At 43.5% G+C, this 23,508-nt stretch overlaps 1 protein-coding gene across 6 annotated transcripts in view; it reads left to right on the top strand.

The window, feature by feature from the left end:
- The window catches only part of LOC122766875 (neurexin-2-like), a 563,355-nt gene extending 540,100 nt beyond the window's left edge, over positions 1 to 23,255 (top strand). For 5 of the 6 annotated variants that reach the window (XM_044022084.1, XM_044022083.1, XM_044022085.1 and 2 more), the window contains 3 exons: positions 5,383 to 5,708; positions 11,898 to 11,976; positions 20,174 to 23,255. In XM_044022084.1, the coding sequence (XP_043878019.1) occupies positions 5,383 to 5,708; positions 11,898 to 11,976; positions 20,174 to 21,069 (1,301 nt within the window). In that variant the 3' untranslated portion in view covers positions 21,070 to 23,255. The remainder of the gene's footprint in view (positions 1 to 5,382; positions 5,709 to 11,897; positions 11,977 to 20,173) is intronic. The other variant, XM_044022086.1, reaches the window with a different exon arrangement.
- Positions 23,256 to 23,508: the final 253 nt, after the last annotated feature.

Here is a 23,508-nt window from a genome sequence, read left to right as displayed (position 1 = left end):
GTTTGTTTGCTTTTTGTCGCAAATGCCACACAAAGATCATCAGCTGTTTTTTTCAACAGTGTAACACCAACTGACCCCTCAGGCTCCTGTACGCTTTTTTTTTTTAAGGTAACACGTTGGCGCCGGCTCTGGATTCATCACAATTAACACCGACAGGCTTGAAACCCTGTTGTAGTACTATAGTAAAGGTCTGTCACAATGACTTCACATTGGGGACAGTAGGAGAGAATTCATGTCTCCTTCTGTATTGATTACCTCGCAGCTATTAGGGTTGGGGGGGTGTGCACACTTAATTCCGCTGTGTATTATAAATGTAAAAATAGCCCCCTTCGCCCTGCTGCACAAGGTTCCGTGACGCGCGGGGGTCATTACCGCAATGATTTTGTGAGGAAATCGAAGTCGGAGCACAGCTATCGCGCCGGCCTCGAAGCCCCCCCGGGTGATCCGACCAAAAGCGAGTGTGATTGCAGAAGATGGCGCCTTTTTAGAAATAGTCGTGACTGCTTTGATTTACCCAGATGAGCCGTCCAAGCAACAAATTGTAGCATATCTGAAGTCTGATAAAGGAACTGGCAGGAAAAAGACACATATTACTTTATCGATATTCGTCTTTGTTGGCGTTTAAATTAGCAATGTATTTCATATAAGTGATATTAGAGTGCTCAGCCCTTCCCCGGGCTTCTCCACTTCCACCGTGTTTCTATCTATATCCTTTCACTCACCAGTGCTATTTTTTCCACTCTGCTTTGTTGTGACAATTTTTTGAGGGGCACCGCGTGTGCCTTTGTGCCTTTCATTTCCCCCTATGGATTTCATGAGAACATGCTCTATGCATTTAAATGTAATAGGAACTGACAGAGTTAGGAGAGCCGCACAGATCCGACAGAGGAACAGCGCACAGAATCCCCTCTGAAGACGGATAGAAAGAAAGAATTTTGATTGCTGTGACATTTTTGGAGATTCTTTGCTTGCCCCAGGAAGAGCTGTGAGAACACGTATTATATTTTCATCCAACACTATCATTACATCGAGACTGTAATTTAGGTTTTGTCCAATTCCCACAGGCAAGGTGAACTGTTTTTTTTTGCAAATCCAGGCCTCATATTATCAAAGTACATTATTATCGCGCGGCAAAACTAGAAAAGTGCCCTGGATCGGGCCAAGGTAGTGCTTCAGCCTTGCGTGTGAGGTGATGATGAAACCCTCCTCTTTCTCTAACTTAGAAAACCAGCAAAATCTCTGCTCCTGTCAAGTGAGGAGGAAAAAAAATATATATAATCTTCCCACAAAACAAACGACTGAGCTGGAACAAATCTCTTCAAATTCTTTATTGAAAGAGTGTAGAAAGTGTCACACAGTCACATTGCCTGCCAGTATTTGTTTGCTTGAAGGACAACATCTGGCATATTTGTGTGATTTTTTTTCTGTCACCCTTTTGTATGTTAATACCTTTACAAAGCGGAAACCGTGCCTTTTTTTAGCCTTTGTCTCGACATAATAAGCAGTATTGTTCCCGTCATCCGATGTCACCTGTGACCGAAAAATATTTTTCAATCAAATTTTATAATTGTCCTCGAGCCTGAACCAAACACTATACTCCTGTATGTTCACGTGCGTAGCCATATGGCTCAGCCTTAACTGGTAGATTGTCCGCTAGATCAGGCTCCAGTTGATCAGTTCAGTACCTGCGGCGGCTCATTGCAGGAGCCCGATCATTCCAGTCACTGCACTGTGGTTAATTGAGGCTCTGTGTACAGCTTTGAATGTGTGTTATAATGATGGGCTGGCTGCTTGCTACCCACATATCCCAAACCCTCATCCCCCTGCCAGACGCCCTCCCCGCATCCAACGTCTGCCCATTAAATGCCGATCACCTCAAGAGCCCAGGGGAGGGAGATGAGGCTGCATCCACCCCCGTTTCTCCAAATTGTTCCGACAGACCCTCATCAATGTGCAGACCCCGTGTGCCGGGCTGTCTACTGCGCACAAAAAACACACACAAATGTAAATAATTGTGAGGCCAACACACACTCGTTGAAAGGCCAACTATCACACACAGAAAGGTCATTTCCCTGACATATTTCATAAGTTATTATACACACACACATCTTCATCTCTGCAGCGGTGCGATATCCAACTCCCGTCATTTAAAGGGATCTGATTGCTTGTCCTCTTTTCCCCACCCATCCGCCGCACTCGCACCGGCCACTAAAATTGGCTCCAAATCCGCACGTCACTTTTGATTTGACCTGGCAGACCCCAAAACAATAACTTCATCAGGCCCTGTTAGTGGCTCATTCTGAGCGGACAGCTACAAAAACAAACACTGATTTCTCCTCATTTAGTCTAGAGGGCACCTTTCTTCTGTCCCCGTCTCCCTCTTGCATTGTCACCTGCAGGTTTAAGTAGGTCACCACACACAGATGTTGAAATCCTGAAAGAAATATGTCACAAAATGCTGACGCAAGTACACCGACCTTCTTTATTACTACCACTTTGCACCGTCGTCATAAGCCACTCGCCAAAGTAGATTGTTTCTGTCAGTCAGTTCTCTTGCACCTTTTTTTTTTTTTAATTATTATTTCTGCATAAAAATCTAAAATTTAAACGAGTTGTATCGCATTTTAATGGAAACCTGGTTACTGTGTCTCAAATAATGCTTCACTCCTCCAGATTGAACTGTGTTTCACCTTCTGAAGTCGGACACTACCTAAAACATATGAACACACGTGTCCTCAACATGTCCTATGTCCTCCCTCCACAACCCAGTGGAGAGCGGGGGCCGACTGGGGCTGCTTGAAATGGGAGAGACCCTGTGGGCTGATGTGGTGGTTTGTGTCCTCTGGTCAAGGACACTGACTGGGTCGGGTGGGGTGGTGTAGGCATGAGGTAGGATGATATTTCTGAGCGTGACCCCGCCTCTGGTCTCAATCTCAATGTTCCCCTCTCTGTATTTGCACACGAGTGCAGTTTTTCTCCTGTATTTTCCAATGCCGATGTCCACAATCTGTCTTCCCCGTTCCTCCCAGTTATTGCTGGATCCCTCCCACACCAAGCAAGCTAAGTGTTGCGATAATAGAGTGAGACTCAACTATTATGTCAACAGTGCATATGCCAGACATTAAGTCTCATTATAAAGTTAGGAGACTGGAGCTGGGTCCCCCGCGGGCCCCTGATGGGCCTAATGATCTGATAATGGGATGACACGTGTAATGGTCCATCTCAGTGGGATAGATTTATCTCTCCAGCTCGTGTGTAGAAAATTTACTCACACACACACACACACGCACGCACACGCGGGCTGAATGTGCAGTTTTTACACCTACAGCCACACACACACACACATGCATGTGCGTTAATAGTGTTTTAATAGTAATATTTGTTTGATTAAGCCACCCACATACATCGGGACAAGTGCATCCATGTAAATGAGCGTAAATCATTATCACGATGATGAAGCACTCTCTCAGCTCTCTTTATTAAAAACAATTGGAGCCGGGGTCTCTCTCTCCTCTATCTCCATGGTGAAGAGGAGAAGGCAACAGCAACATGGGATAATAAACGCCAATATATCAATATCTTGACGTGATCTTACCTTATTTGGACATTTTATCCAGTCATTTAATCAAATAGTATGATATTTCTGATGTCCAATTTAGTGTAAATTTAAACTAAAGTTTAAATCTGATAATTTTGTGTTACAGCAGAATTTGAGCATATTTACAGGCGGTTTCTTTGTTTCGTACACATGTAGCTATCCTTAAACATAAAAAAAAAAATACAGCTACAATACAGAGATTATTGCAATGTTTAAGGTACATCAATGTTTTTATTGTTATTTGACAATTTAGAATCAAGGTTTAATCCTTGGAATAAGCGAGTAAATAAAATGAGTATAATGTGATTGCTTTCCTTCCTCCTAATTAGTCACTGAAATAAAAGTTTCCAAAGTTATTTTATGCAAATACGTAAATTCATCTCTTAACATTTTGAACCTGGAAGACTCTCCGCCGGTGTTCTTTTTATTTAACTCGTCACATGCTCTACGTCCTCCCCAAAACGCTACAAACAGATGTTTGTTTTGAACCAAAGCCTCAGACGAAAAAACTTTCCATGAGCTCAGAGATATATTGAGACATATCGGAGCATAGACGGAAAAATATCAAGATATGTATACACCGCATCAGCCAGCCGTGCATGCACACGTACAGAGAAACACACACATACTCCCTGGGACAGAGGGGTCTCTTGTTTCTGCAGCCTGACATCACAAGAAAGTCTACATTTCACTCACGAATGCACACATTAGTGTGGTATTCCTTTCACAAACACACTGGCTCTTTCCTTACACGGATTGATTAATCCATAATAAAAGCTTTTTGCCTCTCCTCCAGTAATTACCTCATCAAATCTGTTTTTAACCCTCATCCTTTTCCGACAGTGTCCCACAGTAATACTCGCCCGCCCCTCTACCCTCCCTCACCGCCTGCCCCCTCGCAACCCACGCCGTTACTCGTATAACAGGAAATAGGGGTCGAAGTGTTGCGTCAGTCCGAGTGGCAAGGTGGGATGTCCCAGAGGAGAGACGATGGGGTGGAAATATGAGTCTGAATAAAAACCTCAACTGACATCGGCTGAAGGAAATACAAGGAGAAAAACGACACCTGTCTCACACACACACACACACACACACACATTTACCACAAGTCCTGGTAACACATTAGTATTGGACCCTGGTTAAATGGTCGACCCTGTCCTCCCTTCATCCATCTATCCATCGGAATGAATGGTAATGACCACAGAGAGGCTGCTGAATTAAACATTTCCCTCCATTGAGGAGCCTATATTCCTTCTTTGGAGAGCAGAACGGGGCGACATTTCTTTTTCTGCTGGCAGAGGTACTTTATCATTGTGCAGCGCAGGTACATCCGAGGTCAATGCCACAGACCTAGCATTGTTCTAATACATTCCATCTCGGGGCAAATGAGATGCATTCCGTGGTGAACTTTAAGTCTGAGGGTCAAGCCGCGGCTGCCCGTGCAATCTATTTGACTGTCAGATTCCAGATGGCACGTCCCCAGCGCCGTAACGGCTGCGGCTGCAGCAAACCAGGGTCCAATCTCTCTAAAGTGTTACTCAGGAAATCCCATGTGATGGAAACAGTCCCGCTATATCCCTTGTTTCACACTGTGTACTACTTTGTGTTTCATGTGGAAGCTCACCCAGAGACCATGACTCATTTATATTCTCTGCCTTTTCCTCTCTTCCCATCCTTCCTCGGTTTCTCTTCTCTGCCTCTCCCACCTCCACTTCCTCTCTCTCTCTCTCTCTCTCTCCCCTTCCATCTCTCTGTCCCTTCTACTCGTCTCTCTCTCACATCAGGTCGCCAGCTGACGATCTTCAACAGCCAGGCGTTCATCAAAATTGGTGGTAGCGCGGAGACGGGGCGCCACTTTCAGGGCCAGATCTCAGGTCTGTACTACAACGGCCTGCAGGTGCTAAAACTGGCCGCTGAGGGCGACCCCAACGTCCAGACGCACGGCAACCTGCGGCTGGTGGGTGACGTGCCCTCTGTGCTCACCACGGACACCACCTCCACCACGCCACTGGCCGACATGTCCACCACGATCATGGAGACGACCACCACCATGGCCACAACCACCACTCGCAAGCAGCGCTCGCCCACCATGAGGGACAGTGTGACGCAGGTGAGTGAGTGATCCGAGTGAAGTGAAGTGAACACGCCCTTTCATTTTAATTGGACTACCGTCCTTGTTCCAGTGCACAAACACTAGTGGGGGAATTGATTCATTCAATGGAGTGCGTCCACCTCCGCTACACTAAGTGGCGATACACCCCCACCGCCCGTTTTTGCTTGTTAGTATTTCTGCTTGTTTACAGTTTAGCTGGCAGTTAGCTGTTACCATGTGGAGCTCTGCCATCCATGAACTTCAACATATTTGATCCTTAAAGCTGAGCGAGCATAAAATCTGCCTCCTCGTCATTCCAAACTAATGAATGTAAACACACACTAGTAATTTGACACCCAACCACTTTGTGTTAGTCCAACTTTGAGTAATTTGATTCGGTACAATTTCAGAAAACACTTGAGCATGTCAGACTACATCAGTAATTGCATTTTTCTCTTCTAATGTCACGTAAACCGTCTGTGTGGCGTGTGAGAGAAGGCTGCTGTTTGAATAACTGAGCCAGTGCATTGTGATGAAACCTTGCTCATCTCTTGTAATTGGCTTCCTAAAGTTCCTGCAAAATCTCAAAACTGCTGAGAACAACATTTGAAAAGATTAAACGGCATAGTGAAGTAACCAGATGACCTTCCCCGGACAAGTAGGCGCGCATTTCAAACGGAATCCTCCTTCAGCTGCAAGGTCAAACTGTGTATCTCCGCCCCGCAGCCGCGTTCCGACGCTCCATCAGCCTCCAGCTTGAGAGGCAACTTTGTGCGGCTGGTCCTATTAAACCAATCAGCGCAGTCATTTTTGAATTGCTCTGAGATGATATGGCTGACTAAACCCCAAGACGCGGTAGGCTGCTGGAAAATTACAGCACGTCCAGGCAGATCAACAAAAGCTGGAGGAGGAGAGGAACATAATTAAAAGGAGCTCCTGCTGCAGCTACAGCACAACGACGTAGGGTGTCGTGAACTTGTATTGACGTCTCTCTTTCTCATGCATGTGAAAGGATGTGATTTATGGCCACTGCTGGCACAGTCAGCAAACGGTAGAGAAGTGAGGTGGGTCAACCAGGTCCACTACCGGTCAGCATGTGTTCATGTAAGCAGGGAGGTAACATGATCCAGTCCACACCCGCTGTTTGCCGCAGTACATTTTTTTTTAAAGTCTAATCCAGGTCATTGACGCACGCTTCTCTTCCGTGTCAATGTTGGATGTAATACTACAACAGCAATTTTCCACATTATTGTAATCACTCTGACATATAAGTACTTGAAAGCGCCTCTCTTTAAAAGCCGTCCATTCCATTCTTTGAACTTTCAGCTCTCCGACAAACTTTGATGATGTTGCTGGAAGCACAAAGACAAGGTGCCAATTACCAGTGTTTCTCGCGCTCCTGTGTGTTCATTAGTGCGATTCCGTGTCCACCGAAGCTTATCTGCAATCAGTCAGCGAGCTGCGTCGTCTGTTCCCCGTCAACCGTGATCAGTGGACGCGGAATAGATTAAGACGCGCTCGCTCTCGCGTCCCGTATGCAACGTTCCAAACCTCAGCAGTTTGTGTGCTCTCCGTGTCCCGTCTTGTTCATTCGTGAAGAAAAGCGGTGGTGCCAATTAGTGCGGCGTTAAGTTGAGGCTGTCGATGGCACTGGCATCCAGCGTGTAGTTCAGGACTCTTCCTATAGCAAAGAAACCCAAATCTTCTACTCCATTCCTTAAAGACGTGTTAAAACAGGTTTAAACTGGTTTTTCAACAGTTGGAATTTCCCGCGAGTGTCTCCCATTTCAGTAAAGGGGGTAATCTAATGAATTATTTTATTTATTTATTTATTTTATTTTAATCACTACTACGCTGTTACAGTTCTTCCTTCTGACTTAACCCTTTAACAACTTAGCCACAAAATCTCCGTCTGGACTTTTTTTTTTTGCTTATTTGAACCATGAAAGTGCCAGAAAATGTCCTGTGAGCAAGTGCTTTTGCCCATTTTCCTAGAATTACTTCAAATATCTGGCAGTAATTTACAATTTACTGCATGTTAAAGTAGTGTCTTAACAATTTGAAATGAAGAAAAACATAAAGTTTTAGTTAGAAAAAAACGCTGTACACCAGATTTTGCGTGTTAAAGTTGAAATTTGAATAGTACAACATCTTTAAAGTAACATTTGTTTGAGTCTTGGTGTCAGTGTCCAAAAACAGGCCAAACTATTTAAACCTATGGAGACTCTCTCCTCTCTGGTGACAAGGACGCTGATTCGTCCGCTTCCTGCAACAGCGCGAGTGAAATTCCCATAATTATGGTAATGCAAAATGTGCTTGCACAAATGTGTCTAAAAATAATGCACGCGCATGTGATGTAGTGGTGAAATAAAAAACACCAGTAGCGGAACAATTTCCCTTTTAGGGCTTCAAAAAAATCCTCATCCTAATTTTAGTTTGAAAGAGGCTTTAGTTTTGTAACTAAGCCTGGTTATTCCTTGTTATGTTTTCTTTCTTTCTCTGTGCTCTGATGCCAGCTCACAAAAGATTTAACAGTACTTGTGTTTTTTTAAATGTGCACCCAAGCACTTCCTCTTTCAGTCATGGTTGAAGCTGTAATTACAAGCAAGTTAAGGATTTTTTTTTTTAAAAATTTTTTCTGAAAGTCCCATCTTCACACACACCAGTTTTAAAGTGTGCACATTTGGCAGGACTTTCTTTCAGTCGATGGTTTAGTGTCTCTGTGCCTTCGCTCCAGACACTAAGATGTCACGTGTAGCCCTCCACTCGGTTCAATATCATATCTCTGGACTCCAGACATCTCGCCGGAAACACTCGTCCACATTCAGCGGTTATAACAAGCTTTTACAGCGGCGGTCTGTAATGTGAAATTGGCAGAGAAAGACGGCCCTGTTTGATAAATTATCCCGAACCATTTTAGGATAGCAAAGACCTCTGAGTGTTGTCTGCCTCTCTGTTGTTACAAGCCTTAATGTGTCTTGCACTTGCTGAGAGATGATGTTTATATTTGGTCGTTTAAAAAAAAAAAATGCTCTTTATTGCTTAGAATCTATTTTTTTTCCCACCTAGGGCACGCACATTTCAACAGCTTCTTCTTTATTGTTCTGATTATTATTAGTATTATTAGTGTTATTGTTATGTACCTGGCTGAACATCGTATTGCCCAGAATAGCTTTGAGGGTTTGTGCTCGAGACTGAAGAGACATTATCAATGAGTCACTCATCCGTGCACTTTTATTAGCAAAGAGATGATTTTCATTTGTGCACTTAAAAAAGAAAATGTGAACGTGTGCGTAACACAGCTCATTCATGCAGGCGGTTCCAGACTGAGTAAACATTTTATTATCTTAGCGTTTTTGTTGCCGTTTCGACATGGTTTGCAGTCTGTTGCGTTCAGCAAAGAAGCGTTCTATTGATTTTGAACAGCTGAGAGGCACCAGACAGTGTATGAAATCTATTACATTTGCAGTTCTAACCACTCAGTGTCTGTCTTTAGAAAAGAAAATCCTGCCATTCCCAGGATGTAATGTTGTTTGTTTTTGATATTTACGGCCACAATAGTTTAGTTTGTGGGTTGAAAGGGAAGGAAAAAATTTGTGTTCAGCACCAGCGGCGTGGCAGACGAGCTCGCATTGGCATGAAATGAGTTGAATTGTTCGGATAAACAACGACGACAACTTTGCGAGAAATGTGGGGCTTCTTTTGATTAAGAGTTATATTTACAAATCATATAATGGGGCATTTTGTTAATGTGCAGACAAAAATAAAAATAAATTGGATGGATTTCATTGACTATGGTGATTGCCTCACGGACATTGAAATAATTAAAATCTGAGTGAGCGCCGCGCTTCTCTGTTACATAACATCGAGGATTTGCTTTTGATAAAACATTTGAAACAGGAGCAGATAATGGCGGAACACCGCCTCCATTGATGTCCATGTTAGTCACTCTGTAATGTGTTAATGGTTATCATCTTTTATTTCATTTTTTTACCCCTTTATTTACTAATTTAGAGTGTGCAAACTAATAAAAAAAAAATAGGTAAGGTAAGAAGAACGAGAGGAGATGAGGCAAAAGCAGGCAGAGCGAGCAAGGTCATTTAACTGAGGAAAAGACAACAAACAAAAGAGATGAAGAAAAGGAAATACTACTCAAGTTACAGTGAAAACATTATGTCAAAATAAACTGAAACAAAACAATTATTTCCTCCCCCGCCACACTTATTTGTTTATATTTCAGTCTGCATTCATATTTTAAGGGTTAATCGGTATAAATCCATCACAGCAGGCTGTGGTAGTGCTGCCTGAATTAGGTTCTTTTTCCTGTCATAAAAATTGACATCGAGTATATACACATTCAAGAATCACACCCGTGCTTACTGCGATATACAGTGTATATACTGTATCTATATGTGTATATAAAACCTAGCCGCTGCCGTTCGTCTGCATGTATGTTTTGAAGAAAATCAGTTTGTAGGCATCATATAGATTTGTCTCCTCTTCACCTCCACCCACACAAGTGGAATCACCTGCCACCATGATGGTGGTCGTACAGATTTATACAATATACAAAATGTCCTAGTTATTTTAAGGTAAATTAAAAAAAAAAAAATGATGTGCAGTTATTTCCATTTGTTTCAAGTTCAAGTCAATGAGTAATTGTTTGAAATAATCGGGATTTCAATTTTTGATCTACTATTGATCTATTTTCCCCCAAAAATGGGAAAATAATTTACCGTCGTAAATTATTGACGTCGTGTGCTATTGAAGAAGGCCTGAAACTAGCGTTTGAGACCAGGAACGCCTCAGGAAAATGATGAACGGCGCTCGGAAATAAGAGGAAATTTTCCAGTGAAGTCGTCCCCTAGTGGCGATTGAGTATATTCTCACTTCCTGACTGTCTTAACTGAGGAAACCAGAAAGACTCTTTCCAGTGTTGACGTCTATGCACCCACATAAGCGTTAGTTATTTGGGTTGTTTGTTGTATAATTGATTAAAAGCAACAGAGAAAAGCATAATCATTTGCAGTTGCAGCAGCTCAGACCAGTATCTTATTATGTGGTGTAATTTTGTGCTAGAGCAAACAAGGTAATGACATTATAAATACCACAGTGGTCTAATAAATATCCCCAGCACAAGACAGAGCCGAGACGGGCCGGGGTGGCGGAAAGCAAGCAAGAAACTCAAATTTCAATTTCTCCAAAAGCTTTGAGCAACCCCGCCACGGTGTCGCTTTGATCATAGTGGAATAATGCGCTTTGATGCTTAGAATAACAGATCTACCTTTTGATGTGTGTGGGGTGTGTGAGTGTTTTCCTTTTTTCTTCCCTCTTCTTTACTTCTTGATAGTGTGGGTTTCCATGAAACTATTGGAGTCATCACTTCTCTTCACTCTGACCCAAATTTAGTGTCAGGATGTTATAAAACTAACATCACAAGCTACGCCTGTGCTGCCGCTGCTGCCGTCTTAAGTCTTCAATCGAGAGCGCTCCCCGGTGTTTGTGAGCACATTGTTTGGATGGATGCAATGTTTCAAAGTTTTCAACTTGCAGAGTTCGTTTAAAGGAAAATAACTAAAGTTTTGACCAGGCAAAAAGGAATTATTCATACAAATTAGCACTAGCATCTCATGTGCTGATGATTGTCTGTATATGTGCTGTCAGTCGTGATGTTGTATTATTATACTATTATAATCTTTCTCAGAACAACACGAATGACTCAAATTAAATAGATTGTCTCTGTGGTAAGATGAGCAGGAATTTTGAGTTTTAGACAAAATTGGAATAATGCAAATAAATAATAAATGCAAATCAGTGAAGTGTTTTGAAATGTGTCTTTCAAATGACTCGAAGTTCAAAGTTAGCACTACAGTGAAGCACTTGCTGTCTCACTACTGTCATTTACCGAGTGAAAACCTGGTCTTTGTCGTCTTAAAACACCACCGCTATATTTCATAGCTATTACAACATGTGAACACCTAAATCATTTTGCCGCGGTTGCTGGTTCCTCGGCTGTGCTTGCTCAGGTGAACAAGAATATCTGTAAAAGATCTTCAGCCTCACTGTGCTTCATTAGCTCGTGTAAAAAGTAGCTATCATTAGAGCCAGAGGTCTTCACTTAATCCTCTTATTCCTTGTACCCTCCAGACAAATAAAGTGTGTTCTGACTCCTTGTGTCCTTCTCCCTTCCCGTTTCTGTTCTTCCAGAATGCAGATGACCTTCTGGTAGCATCAGCTGAGTGTCCTAGCGATGACGAAGATTTGGAGGAGTGTGAGCCTGGAAATGGTGAGTCAACTCAGGGGGTTCTGTCTTCATTGTACTTGGTGTCCAAACACAATGTGTAGCTTTGAATTTCAAGCAGATTTTGCCTCGATAGACCAATGCTGTGTCCCTTGCTCCACCTGTGTGTGACATTTGGTCACTGCACAGGCTTCTGTATGCAGCTGTGATTGTTACCCTCCAACCTCCTTTCTTATTGGTTTTCAAAGCAGCAGGCTTGAGCACTGTGGGTCCGTCGAGTGCTCGGCCAAATGTTTTTTATCTGGCATTTCCCCCGGCTGTTGCACTGATCTCCTGCCCAAACTGTAACAAGACAAGACAGTTTCAATGCGGAAATGCAGCCTGTCCTGCGCGGCGCACAGCTGTAGGCTGGCAGAGCCGGCGGCCGAGACCCTGTCAGTGTGAACAGTGGGTCAGCCGACATTCTGACACCATGACAGAGGGTGAAAGTTAAAGGCCACATGTTTCAGTCCCCGCCGCTGCGCTTTCTGCCTCACAAACTGCCAAGAAGCACACAGAACGAGGGGGTGCCATTCAAATCACTGCTGCCACGAAAGGAGCAACTCACAAAACAAGAAGAGGTTTATGATTTAACGATATCATGTCTCTGTCTCTTGTTCAATGGCTTTACAGATTTAACTCAATAATCATATATACACGCAATGACGGCAACTTCTGTAATTATGACAATAACATCTGCAATGCGAGAAATCAAAGAAAATACATTTATAAATAGCCGTTTACTGTGAAAGGCAAGGCGGTTTCATTTATAGAGCACTTGTCAGTCACGACACTGTACAGCACAACATTTAAAAACAACACAGAGACAAGATTGTGTGAAAGCAACACAAAATAAAAAATAAATAAATTACAAACTATAACAAATAGTTTAAAGGAGCGTAAAATAACTTAAAAAGTAATATACCTCCAGGATTTGCACGCAAACGGTGAAACATGCTCAATTGTTTGAACGGTTGGGGGAAAAGTGGTGGAAACTACATGTTATAGTGAATGTGTGAATAGCAGGCTTTCTTGATTATAGCCATGAGTCTGTGAGGAGAACCTGACGTGAACTTCTTGTCGAGAAACTCAAGTATAGCATTCTCATGTGGTCGATGTAGGTGGTTTGGACCGAAATAGAGGCTCAATTTCCTTCTTATCGAAAGCAGAAATGAAAGTTTTTCCGTGGATGTTATTAATCTCCTGTGGGGAAACGCAACTCTCCCTCTCTCTTGCTGCCTCCCTCCCCTCCCTCTCCCTCTCCCTCTCATGCCCACACAAACACACATACAGCGGCAGATACACTTCCCCTTGCAGACAGACACTTGTGTCTCTTGCTCTGTGGGTGTGAAGTTTGCTCTCTGCGGCCGCTTTCTCCCGAGAAACAAACACACTCGCACATGCTCCGCATCACACCTTCCAGATGGCACAAGAGTGGCTCGTATGACACGCCAGCGGGGTGTGGACAAGGAGAGGGGAGACGGCGTTGTCCGAGAAAAAGACAAACGCGTCTCCCACTCGATTCCCAGTGTTTTCAATTACATGTGAGAATGCAGCTTATTGAAGTGGCTTCGGGAAGGAGGAAAGACTGCGTCGGCGCAGTTGTGACTTTAAGCTCCTATTAAGCTGAGCGAAATATCACTGCTGCGAATTCATCGGGATCAATACTACACCTTTGTGTATGGAGCCAGAGGAAGCTTCACTGGCTTTGCAGTTGCTTTTTCTTGCAGCGGTTGTATTACAACACACAATGCCTGACATGCCACTTGTTGTGTTACAACTAGATCTTTGGTCTAGGAGGAGTTTTTAAGCCGTCTAGAGCTGAGATGATGATTTTTGGGCCGCCGTGGAGAAGAAAGACCAGAGGAAATGATGAGCAGGAAAGAGCTGGAAGGACTGTGTTTGTCAGCGGCTGACCCTCATTGACATTTGTGGCACGTTCCTTTGCACTCAGAGCAGAACAGAGAGATGGGAAGAGGAGATAGAGACAGTAATGCAGGGAGAAGAAGAGGACGCCGAGAAGAGGAATGTGAAATTGAGAGTGTGAGTGGGTGAAATTTGCGTGAATGGACTCTGTCTTCCCCAACAGGCTAATTAAACTTACTTTGTAAGGGATGCTTAATTACATCACCCACTTAGAGCTTTGCTTTGGATACTCCAGTGCTGTTAATGAGCCTCTGTCAGAAGAACGACAACACCCAGGAAGTGGGAACCTGGGTTACAAAGGCGTGTGAAGTGGGAACGTACAAAAAGACACACGTTAATGGAAGTGGAATAGATTACGTTCACAGTGACACAACGAGAGGAAAATATCACACAACATGGTCATCAAGTCATCTGATTCTCTCTCCTCATTCATCTTTTCTCCACCTCAGGATGACCTCACTCATCTTCTCTCTTGCATATCTCCAAGCTACTTATCAATCCCAGAGTGTTGCTATATGGGGTTTTACTTTGACAAGATCAGAGCTTTTGTGGAGCTCCTCAATAATTCATCAGACGGCCGTGCTACAGAGACAACCTGCAAATGTTCTTTTTAGGTCAAGGATTTGCAAGATTGGAAGATAAATGAGGGATGACCCAGAGCAGTGAGCACCAGTCAGTGACTCAGGATCTGGTCGATGGGTTTTGGTGTCACTTGTTTTGTCAGCGTGGTGTATTATTTATCTTTTCACCTACCTGTCCACTGAAAAGTGAACAATTCCATCTTTATCGTACAGGTTCCACTGGTTAGATGTTTGGTTCCACTGGTTAGATGTTTGGTTCCACTGGTTTGATGTTTGGTTCCACTGGTTAGATGTCTGGTTCCACAGGTTTGATGGTTCCACTGGTTAGATGGTTCCACTGGTTAGATGTTTGGTTCCACTGGTTAGATGTTTGGTTCCACAGGTTTGATGTTTGTTCCACTGGTTAGATGTTTGGATGTTTGGTTCCACTGGTTCCACTGGTTAGATGTTTGGTTTCACTGGTTTGATGTTTGGTTCCACTGGTTTGATGTTTGGTTCCACTGGTTTGATGTTTGGTTCCACAGGTTATGTTGAGTTCCACAGGTTAGATGTTTAGTTCCACAGGTTATGTTGAGTTCCACAGGTTAGATGTTTGGTTCCACTGGTTTGATGTTTGGTTCCACTGGTTAGATGTTGAGTTCCACAGGTTTGGTGTTTCATTCTACAGATTAGATGTTTGGTTCCGGGTGTTAGTTCCACAGGTTTTAGTTTGCATTATAAATAAACAATCACTAATCTCTTGTTGCACTGGGAAAAAAAACAATCTAAACAAACTGCTTTGGAATAAGTAAAAGTGTAAAAAAAATAAATACATAATAAATTCAAAAGGCCAGGGCAGTTAATTTCTATGGTACCATTTAATAACAATTCAAGTCCTTCACAGGAAACAGAACAAACGAACTGTACAAAAACACTGTCTGAATATAGAAACAAGATTAAACGGAATAACGCTGAACATAAAATTGAGCTGAATACATAATATATTGATACAACTTTCATTAATACATGATTAATTTATCATGATTGGTTATGTAATTACTAAATAATACATTTTGTATTTTCTTATTAAAACCGTTACACAATTTACCAAAACAAAACTGAAATTAACTAATCGGCATGCAATTAGTCCACCAGTGAATGTTTATTTACGTTGCTGGTGAATAGCGTCGGGATTACAGTGGTTTTCACTGAGATAAATCAGGGGAATAAGTTATGAAATTAGCTGAGACTGGTGCTCAGTCTGCTGCTAAATGCTCATAAAACTTTAATTCAGATGGCCCGCAAACATATATTATATCATAGCACATCTTATTGAAAGTATAATTACAATCTGATGTTAACCCAAAGCAGTGGCTAGAGAATGGATCTCAGCGGGGAACCTTTCTGCTCACACTTTACTCTGTAAACAAGTATCATTGTATTTCTCCCCGGGGCATGGCGGAGAAAAACAATTTGCCATAACCTCGTTATGCCGTTTTCTATCGCTCCTATTTTCCAGTAGCCCTTTATCTTTGCGTGAAAGACCCTTTTACTTACCTTTTAAAAAAAGGACATAGAAAGAAATAACAACAACACCACCAAGATATATAAAAGGTCTCTGTGAGGTAGAATCACTACACACACCCAGACCGCTTCATGTCCAGATGCTGCGGAGGACGAGGGAGGTGACTTTGACCGGAGTCAATGTGACACCCGATGTAAGCATGATCCCTTTGTGTCACTGCGAATCACTGTGCCTCGGAGCAACGTCAGAAAATGTGGCCACACGTGTGTGAGGAAGCAGCTTTTTCTTCCCGCAGCACAGACGATAATGTCCCCTAACTACACGCACTGTAGCGCGATTCAAGAGCAAGTAAAGGGAGAAATATATTGCGTGGTTTTCCATCTGCAGCCTAATCAAAGCTCAATTATAGAATGCTCCAACTCTAAACAGCACCTTTTTTCCTGCACTAAATATTTCAAATGGAGGCGAGCGGGGGCCAAACTTGATGGGCAGGATAATGGTATTTGTCAGGAGAGCGGCGTCGACGCATCAGTATCCATCTGCCCTGTTCTCGTTTTGAGTAAATATAAGGACGGTGACTCACACTGTGGCGTCGAATGTGGATAAAGATGAAGAAGAAATTTCATCATTCGGGCCATATGTGGTTCCACTGCCTGAGCTGTTGCAAATCTCAGGAGTCAAACTCAATCAATCACACTTGATGTCTTTGCATCGCTCCTGTTTAAATGACACTGTTGCATCTTTAAAACACAGTTTTTCAGCTCTCAGAGCTGTTTGAGGCCGAGGGCTTTTGTGCAAAATACAACTGTATTTGAAGATTTATTTGAAAATTTAGTAGAGAAAGAGAAAAACCCCTTAAGAGGCTCAATCTCAGGGTCCAAGCTTGTATCATTGTTAAAAAAAAATACCCTAGACAGCGACCACATCCTTTTATGTAGAGGCCTATCTTTACTTCCCGCGTGCCGTACAAAGACTTCATACAAAAATTAACATTCTTTTTGGTTTGAAAAGTCAAGTCCCAGAAGTAGGACAGAAGCCACCATGGGGCCACTCCACTGTTTGCTCAAAGAACTCTGTTTAAATGGTGGTCTAATGGAAAAGGAGCCTGATTCTCACTAGATTTTTAATGTTCATGTTCTCAATCAGTAACTCTTATTCTTCAATAGAACATGATGTCAATTTTGCCATTTATAGTGGTTAGCACTCTTGCCTTTGCAGCAAGAAGACTCCGGGTTCAAGACCCTGTCGGAACAAGGGTCTTTCTGCATGGAGTTTACATGTTCTCCAGCCTCCTACAGTCCAAAAGCATGCAATATTAGGTCAATTGGAGGATGGATATTCTCATTTAGAGATAAGTAGACAATAAAGCACAACACATAGGAGTGGTTGCAGGTGATGTCTGTGAATATCCATTTTGGAAAAACTGGTCAAATTGCAAATCGTCAGACCAGATCAGTTGTTTTGCAGCGAGAGAACTACATCCCACGGTGTCATTCGTACTAAAATCAGGTTCTGCATAAATTTGGTGTTCCATGAATCGGTGGTACCTGATCCCACTGTTTATTCTGTTCCAATACATTTTGACAGGCGTAGCCCTGGAAGGAACCAAGAGCCAGGGTGACGATAATAACTGCTATTCACGTTAACTCTAGTTAGCCTGTCGGACCTCCGTGGTCTGTCGGCCACACCAACTTTGAATCAGCCTGTAGAGATGAACCGAGTCTTAAGTTTTCTCTGTTTTTTCCCCCCCCTCGGTGCTTCTTGGCAGCTTCTCAGCCAGGTGAACGCACGTATTGTTTGTGACATGTCTTCTTTCCCAGCCAATTAAACGTTCCCTGCCTGCCTCTGGGTGTTGACTGAACAATCACAGCTGCATACAGAGAGGAGAGGGTGCAGTCGTGTGTGTGTGGGGGGTGTGTGTGTAGCCAATCTAAGTCGCTGATTGGTTTAAACGATGGGGGCTCGAGGTCTGGGTCGCACAACAGGAAATGAAAGATGGATTTCTGGATAACGGCCTCCCGATTCGAGATGTGGCCCAGTCTGTGTGTGTGAGGGCTGCGCTTCATTATATTTCCTCGTAGCCACTGCCTGCCAGTCATGGCAACTTGCCTGCAGGCTGTGGCTCTGCTAAGCATGAGAGAGCAGCAGAGTGATGTGAGTGATTTGTCACAACCGTTACTTGCTATGCAATTCTTCATCTAGATCAAAGATTTCAGGGGCTTTTGTGGGTTTAGATTTCAAACCGAGAAACCCAGCGTTCCTCTCTGTGTTCCTTAAAATGACACAAAGTAGCCTCTGCCAGTCTTTGGGACGTCAGCCGCATGCGCTGTAAGTGGGGCATGTAGTGAGTGGAGGTAAATCCTCCGTAAGTGGAGGGGCTGCACTCGGGTATAAAGCTTGAGATTGCACTTTCAGCATCTCTGTAACCTAGACAGACGGCAAAGTAAAGATAGCAACACCTCCATCTCAGGCCTCGGTCCCACATTCGTCTTGTATCTCTGAGGCTTATTTGCCCGACTTTAAAACGTTATTTCACTGAAAACAAAGACGTCTTTGTGAATACACGGGTGACACCGTGCTCTGCTGTCCTCGCAAAGCCTTCAAGGTGAAACACTGCCCTCACACACACAGAGGAAGTAAATAACGTGAGCGTTGCCGTGGAAAAATAGGGGCTTTTCCTCGCACTGGTACTGAAATGAGAATCTAATCAAACGTCAACCTTCTTTTTTTAAAAATATTTTTCCTTTACAGCTCTCACATTTTGCTTCTGTTTCTGTCAATGTGATATACTGATAATGTTGCAGTGGCATCGTCCTTTTATAACAAAGTCTTTCTTTGAGTGAAAAATGTAAGGTTTCATAACATGTGGGGTGGGGGAGGGGGGGAGGGTTAGGGTTTGAGAGTTGCCGAGCTGAATCAAGGCCACTTGGGAATTGTTACTGCCCCAAATCCTCCTCCTACATGTCCCCCATTGTCCCTCAATTGCCTGATCCAATCCTTCTCCCACTGAGACACACTGATTCACCTCATCAAATGAACAAAGAGCCAGAGTCGTGATTTTATGCTGGGGATGTTGGCATTGCTTTGGTCATGTTTTGCTCTTACCTTCCCTTTTTTCTCCCCTCCTAAAATGTGCCATAATCTAATCTCCCTGTTTAATTGTTTCCTTGATTGTGTCCCTTCCACATCTGTAAAACTGTACCTGATATTCTGCCATGTTGTTAACATAACTATAATATATTTAACCATTTACCTCTAAAGAGTTTCCTTCCACTGAATTAATGCAATTTTTTTTTTTTATCATTTTATTTTACTCTCAAATAGTCTTCATGTAATATGGGAGTTCATCTACTTGAGGGATTAATTCAGATTATAATGTAATTGTTCACTTGTGGTGGTGGCTGTTTAAGATGAATGTGATTGCCCCATGTTAATTTGTGCTGTGTGGGAGGGAAGTGGGCATCAGAGACGCATCAGAAAAAAAGGGAGCTGTAGTATATTTGATATTGTGTCTTTCAGTGTACTTTAGAGTTTGGGCATCAGTTTCCTGCAGCCACTCGCCGGGATTTGCATATTAGCCTCTGTGGTTAAGACCATTACATTAAATAATAAACCTAAACAAAGAGGAGGTAACAAGGGGGAGGAGGGGAAGTTGTTTCTCACTATCCAAGAACAATCTTACACAGCTTTCTTTTTGTAATTTTTTTTTTTCATGCAAAAATCATGCGGCCAATTTGTTGATGTAAGTGACCTGAACCTCGTGGTTTTGCTACCTTACTTAACCAATCACAGCAGAAACATGTGAGCGCTAGTGCAGCCAGCGCAGGAGAAGACTAGACAGTTAGCAGTGAAGGCTAGGCTGTTGTAGTACAGTAGATGTTACGTTGTTGAGTGTCATTTGTAGAGTTTAACCCTGTTTTAGCGTTATGACGTTATGTAGTTCAGTCAGAACAGGTGCAGTGATAGCGAGTATTTTTCTTAGCATTATTCCAGTTCAGAGTTAGTCAGAATATTCACTTTTTAAATTAGATCAGACTAATCTTCTAGAACTAACCTCATACTCAGTCTTAGTGCTGTTCTAATAATTGGTGTTTCTGTATTCAAGTGTTTTTCTTCTGTTGACTGGAGGTGGTCTCGCTCTCTGGTGTTCTCTAACACTCTCTTCTCCTCCATTGTCTCTTTCTTGTCCTAGGAGGTGAATTAGTGTTGCCAATAATAACGGTGGACTCCCTAGACCCCCCATCCATCGCCACCCGCTACCCAGTTCTCCCCCCGCCCCCCACCACCTATCGCCCCTTCCTCACCCTGCTTGAAACCACCAAAGAGTCCCTCCCCTTTCCCAACGGTCGACCCCCGTGCCCTCTGGACCAGGAGGACTGCGAGGAGACCATCGAGGTGTCGGCATACGGCTCGGGGGAGATGACCGAGTCGGATGACGAGGACTATTACAAAAACTCCCCCCTGGTCACTGACAGGACTGTCCTTCCTCCTCCCCCGGCCGTGGAGGGTGGTGCCCAGAACCCTCGAGACCGCCATTTCTCCCGCTTTCCCAACTCCCACCGCCCACCTCTATCCTCCACCCCAACGGCAAACCCCGACCAGCTCAACCCGCGCATCAAGTCGGCTGCTGGCGGCAGCAGTAGTAGCAACAACAACAACATCCCTGCTGGTAAAATGAACACCAGGGACCAGGTTCTGCTGCCACCAGCCCACCCCTCGTCAGACCCGGGCCACCATAGAGTCCCAGGATTAACCTACCCCCCAAATTTCCCCCATGTTCCCACTCCAGATCCCACGTCTCCTGAGCGAGGGCTCCCGGGCGCTGTGGAGGTGCAGCAGTCCAGCAGCACCACAGGAATGGTTGTGGGCATCGTGGCCGCCGCCGCTCTCTGCATCCTCATCCTGCTCTACGCCATGTACAAGTACCGCAACCGCGACGAGGGCTCCTACCAGGTGGACCAGAGCCGCAACTACATTAGCAACTCGGCCACGCAGAGCAACGGCGCCTTGGTGAAGGAGAAACAGCCCAGCACTGCCAAGACAGTCACCAAGAACAAAAAGAACAAAGACAAAGAGTACTACGTCTGAGGGAGCGTCGCCCTGACACACAGACAGCAGACGCACTTAGAGAAGGAAAGAGACACGAGGGAGGGAGGGGGAGAGACAGAGAGAGAGAGAGAGAGAAGCGCAGTATATGAGAACTGGAGGACACAACAGAGGGGAAATCATCATAAAACTCAGTATTGTCAGGTGACCACACACGGAGCCAGTTCCTGTCTAATCAGAGGGAGGCAGCAAAGAGAGAAAAAAACAAAAAAAAGCCAAGGTGACATCGTGGTTGCTCTCAACGAGCTGACTCCTTATTCTGATGCGGATTTACGGAAAAGGCCATTACAGTTCAGATCTCAACACGTACTGTGCCAACACCCATGAACCGAACGCTGATGAAAACAGTGATTTATGAATTAGTACACGACAGGTCATTCAATATCACGAGTACTGTAGACGAGCACCACCGCCAGTATTTGTGTCAGGAACTATTCTACATTCTGAGGCGAGTTTGTGGTGAAGGCCGTCACCTTAGACAGTATCAGCATATCATTTTTCCAACTAGGCTTGAGTTAGCAACATGACGTCTCTGTAAAAATCGATATACTGCCAGCTTACGGAAACCCGAGCTCCTCCGCCTCTCGCCAGATTTCTCTCTCTCTTCCTCTCGCCGGCTCGTTGCACTCTGTTTCTCTCCTTGTCTACGGTGTTCAGCAGCTGACGCGACGTAAACTCTGCCGTGTTTCAAGCATGTAGTATTCATTTACGAAAAAGAGATAAAAACAACTTTTTTTCCTTTCTGTGGAGTTTAAAAAAAAAAAACGAGAAAAAAACACGAAAAAATATGATAACGATGATCGACGAATCATACCAACCGTTAAACGTAGCAACTATGTGCGATACCACCACTCCAAACTAATGGATGCTAACTTGTATGTTTAGCTGCCAAAAAAACTTGTCGAGGCCAAAACCTCTTGGTCGTCCTTTGTTCCAGCAGATCTGTGTCATGTGTTTCTGGGGCTCCAAGGTTGCCCTCTAGGGGGCCAGCAGAGGAACTGTCGTGTCCTTACAGTTACTTATCACATGAAAAAGAGGAAAAAAACTTCAGCAAAGAAGAAGAACTCTGTGCTATATAATTATAAATATATGTATAGACGTTGCAGAAACCTATGGACCTAAATCGTGAGCGAGCAAAAATGTGAGAGTTCGCTGGTCCTGCACGGCGAAGAAGGACTTAAGGATTTTTTGACGTCGGAACAGTTTCATTGCTCATACCCCCCCCTCGCTTCCCCCCCCTCCAGCATTGGTTTGGCTCTGCTATTTTTTTTTTTAATTATTATTATTATTTGATTCCTTTCTTTAGAAAAATGAGAGACACTGTAGGGGAGGGGGATTCACTTTTGCTGGAGTTCCACTGTGGAGAGAAGAGGCGCGCAGCTGAAATAGCGACTGTGTCTTTTGCTCGTCTCTGGACTGACGGCAGCCGATGGGGCAAAGCAAACTTTTTTTGGGGGGGGAAGAGCACACACATACACGAATAAAAAAGGGGGGGCGAATGGCAGTTTCCCCCCCCCCTCTGCGTGCGGGAAGATGTACAACAGAACTCTAGTATTCCAATTTTCTCAAATCTATTAAAAAAAAGAAAACTGTACGATGAAAAGAAAAAATCCAGAAAAAAGTTTGTGAAATGTCTAAATATTTGACTCTCATCCCATTACTAAGAGAAATGTGTTTTCCCTATTATCCATTCCTGTTTGGAGAAAAAAAATGTCGATTCTGGGAAACTGAAATTTCTATGTATTTTTTTTTGGTAATTGAGCTAATGAAACCACATTTTTTCATTTTTCTTCTCCTTTGATTCTGTTTGTCATCCTCAAGTCTATTTTTTACAACCTTTTCCTCTTTATTTTCCGAGTGTATGTCCTCCTACCCCGTGGAGAAAGCAGGCTTTACTCATCGTCTGTCTCTTCTTTTTTTATATTTGTTTGATATCTATTTCTGTCTTCTGTACGACTGCGGAGACAAGATGGCAGCCATTTCATTTGACAGGCTTCATCGATTCACTCTTTGCCCATGTTTGTCTGTTTCCTCTTATTCTCCATTTCAAACATAATCCTCCCAGTATCTTCCTGTTCTTTCTAAATGTTATTGTAAAGTGTTCCAGTGAGATGACTCTAAATATGTGTACATTAACAGAGGGAATACACTTGGTTATATACTTCTTACTCACCGTGTTGCCTCGTCTCTTTGTCGCCTCCTTGTCTTTTTTGTCAGAAATGTGATGGAAACTTTGGGGAGGGAGGGGGAAATGTAACAATCATCATCAAGGCAACTAAATAATGACTCATTTAATGTTACATTTATTAGGACATTTTTACTAAATGGTAAAGTGACAATCTTGAAAGTCTTTACATTATTAACCACCAGGTGCTTCCCTTAAAAGATTAGATGCATAAGGACTCGGTACTGCATGTCACA

The sequence above is a fragment of the Solea senegalensis genome, linkage group LG3 (assembly GCF_019176455.1).
Source record: "Solea senegalensis isolate Sse05_10M linkage group LG3, IFAPA_SoseM_1, whole genome shotgun sequence".
Taxonomy (NCBI): domain Eukaryota; kingdom Metazoa; phylum Chordata; class Actinopteri; order Pleuronectiformes; family Soleidae; genus Solea; species Solea senegalensis.
This window is presented reverse-complemented; position numbering and strand designations above follow the sequence as displayed.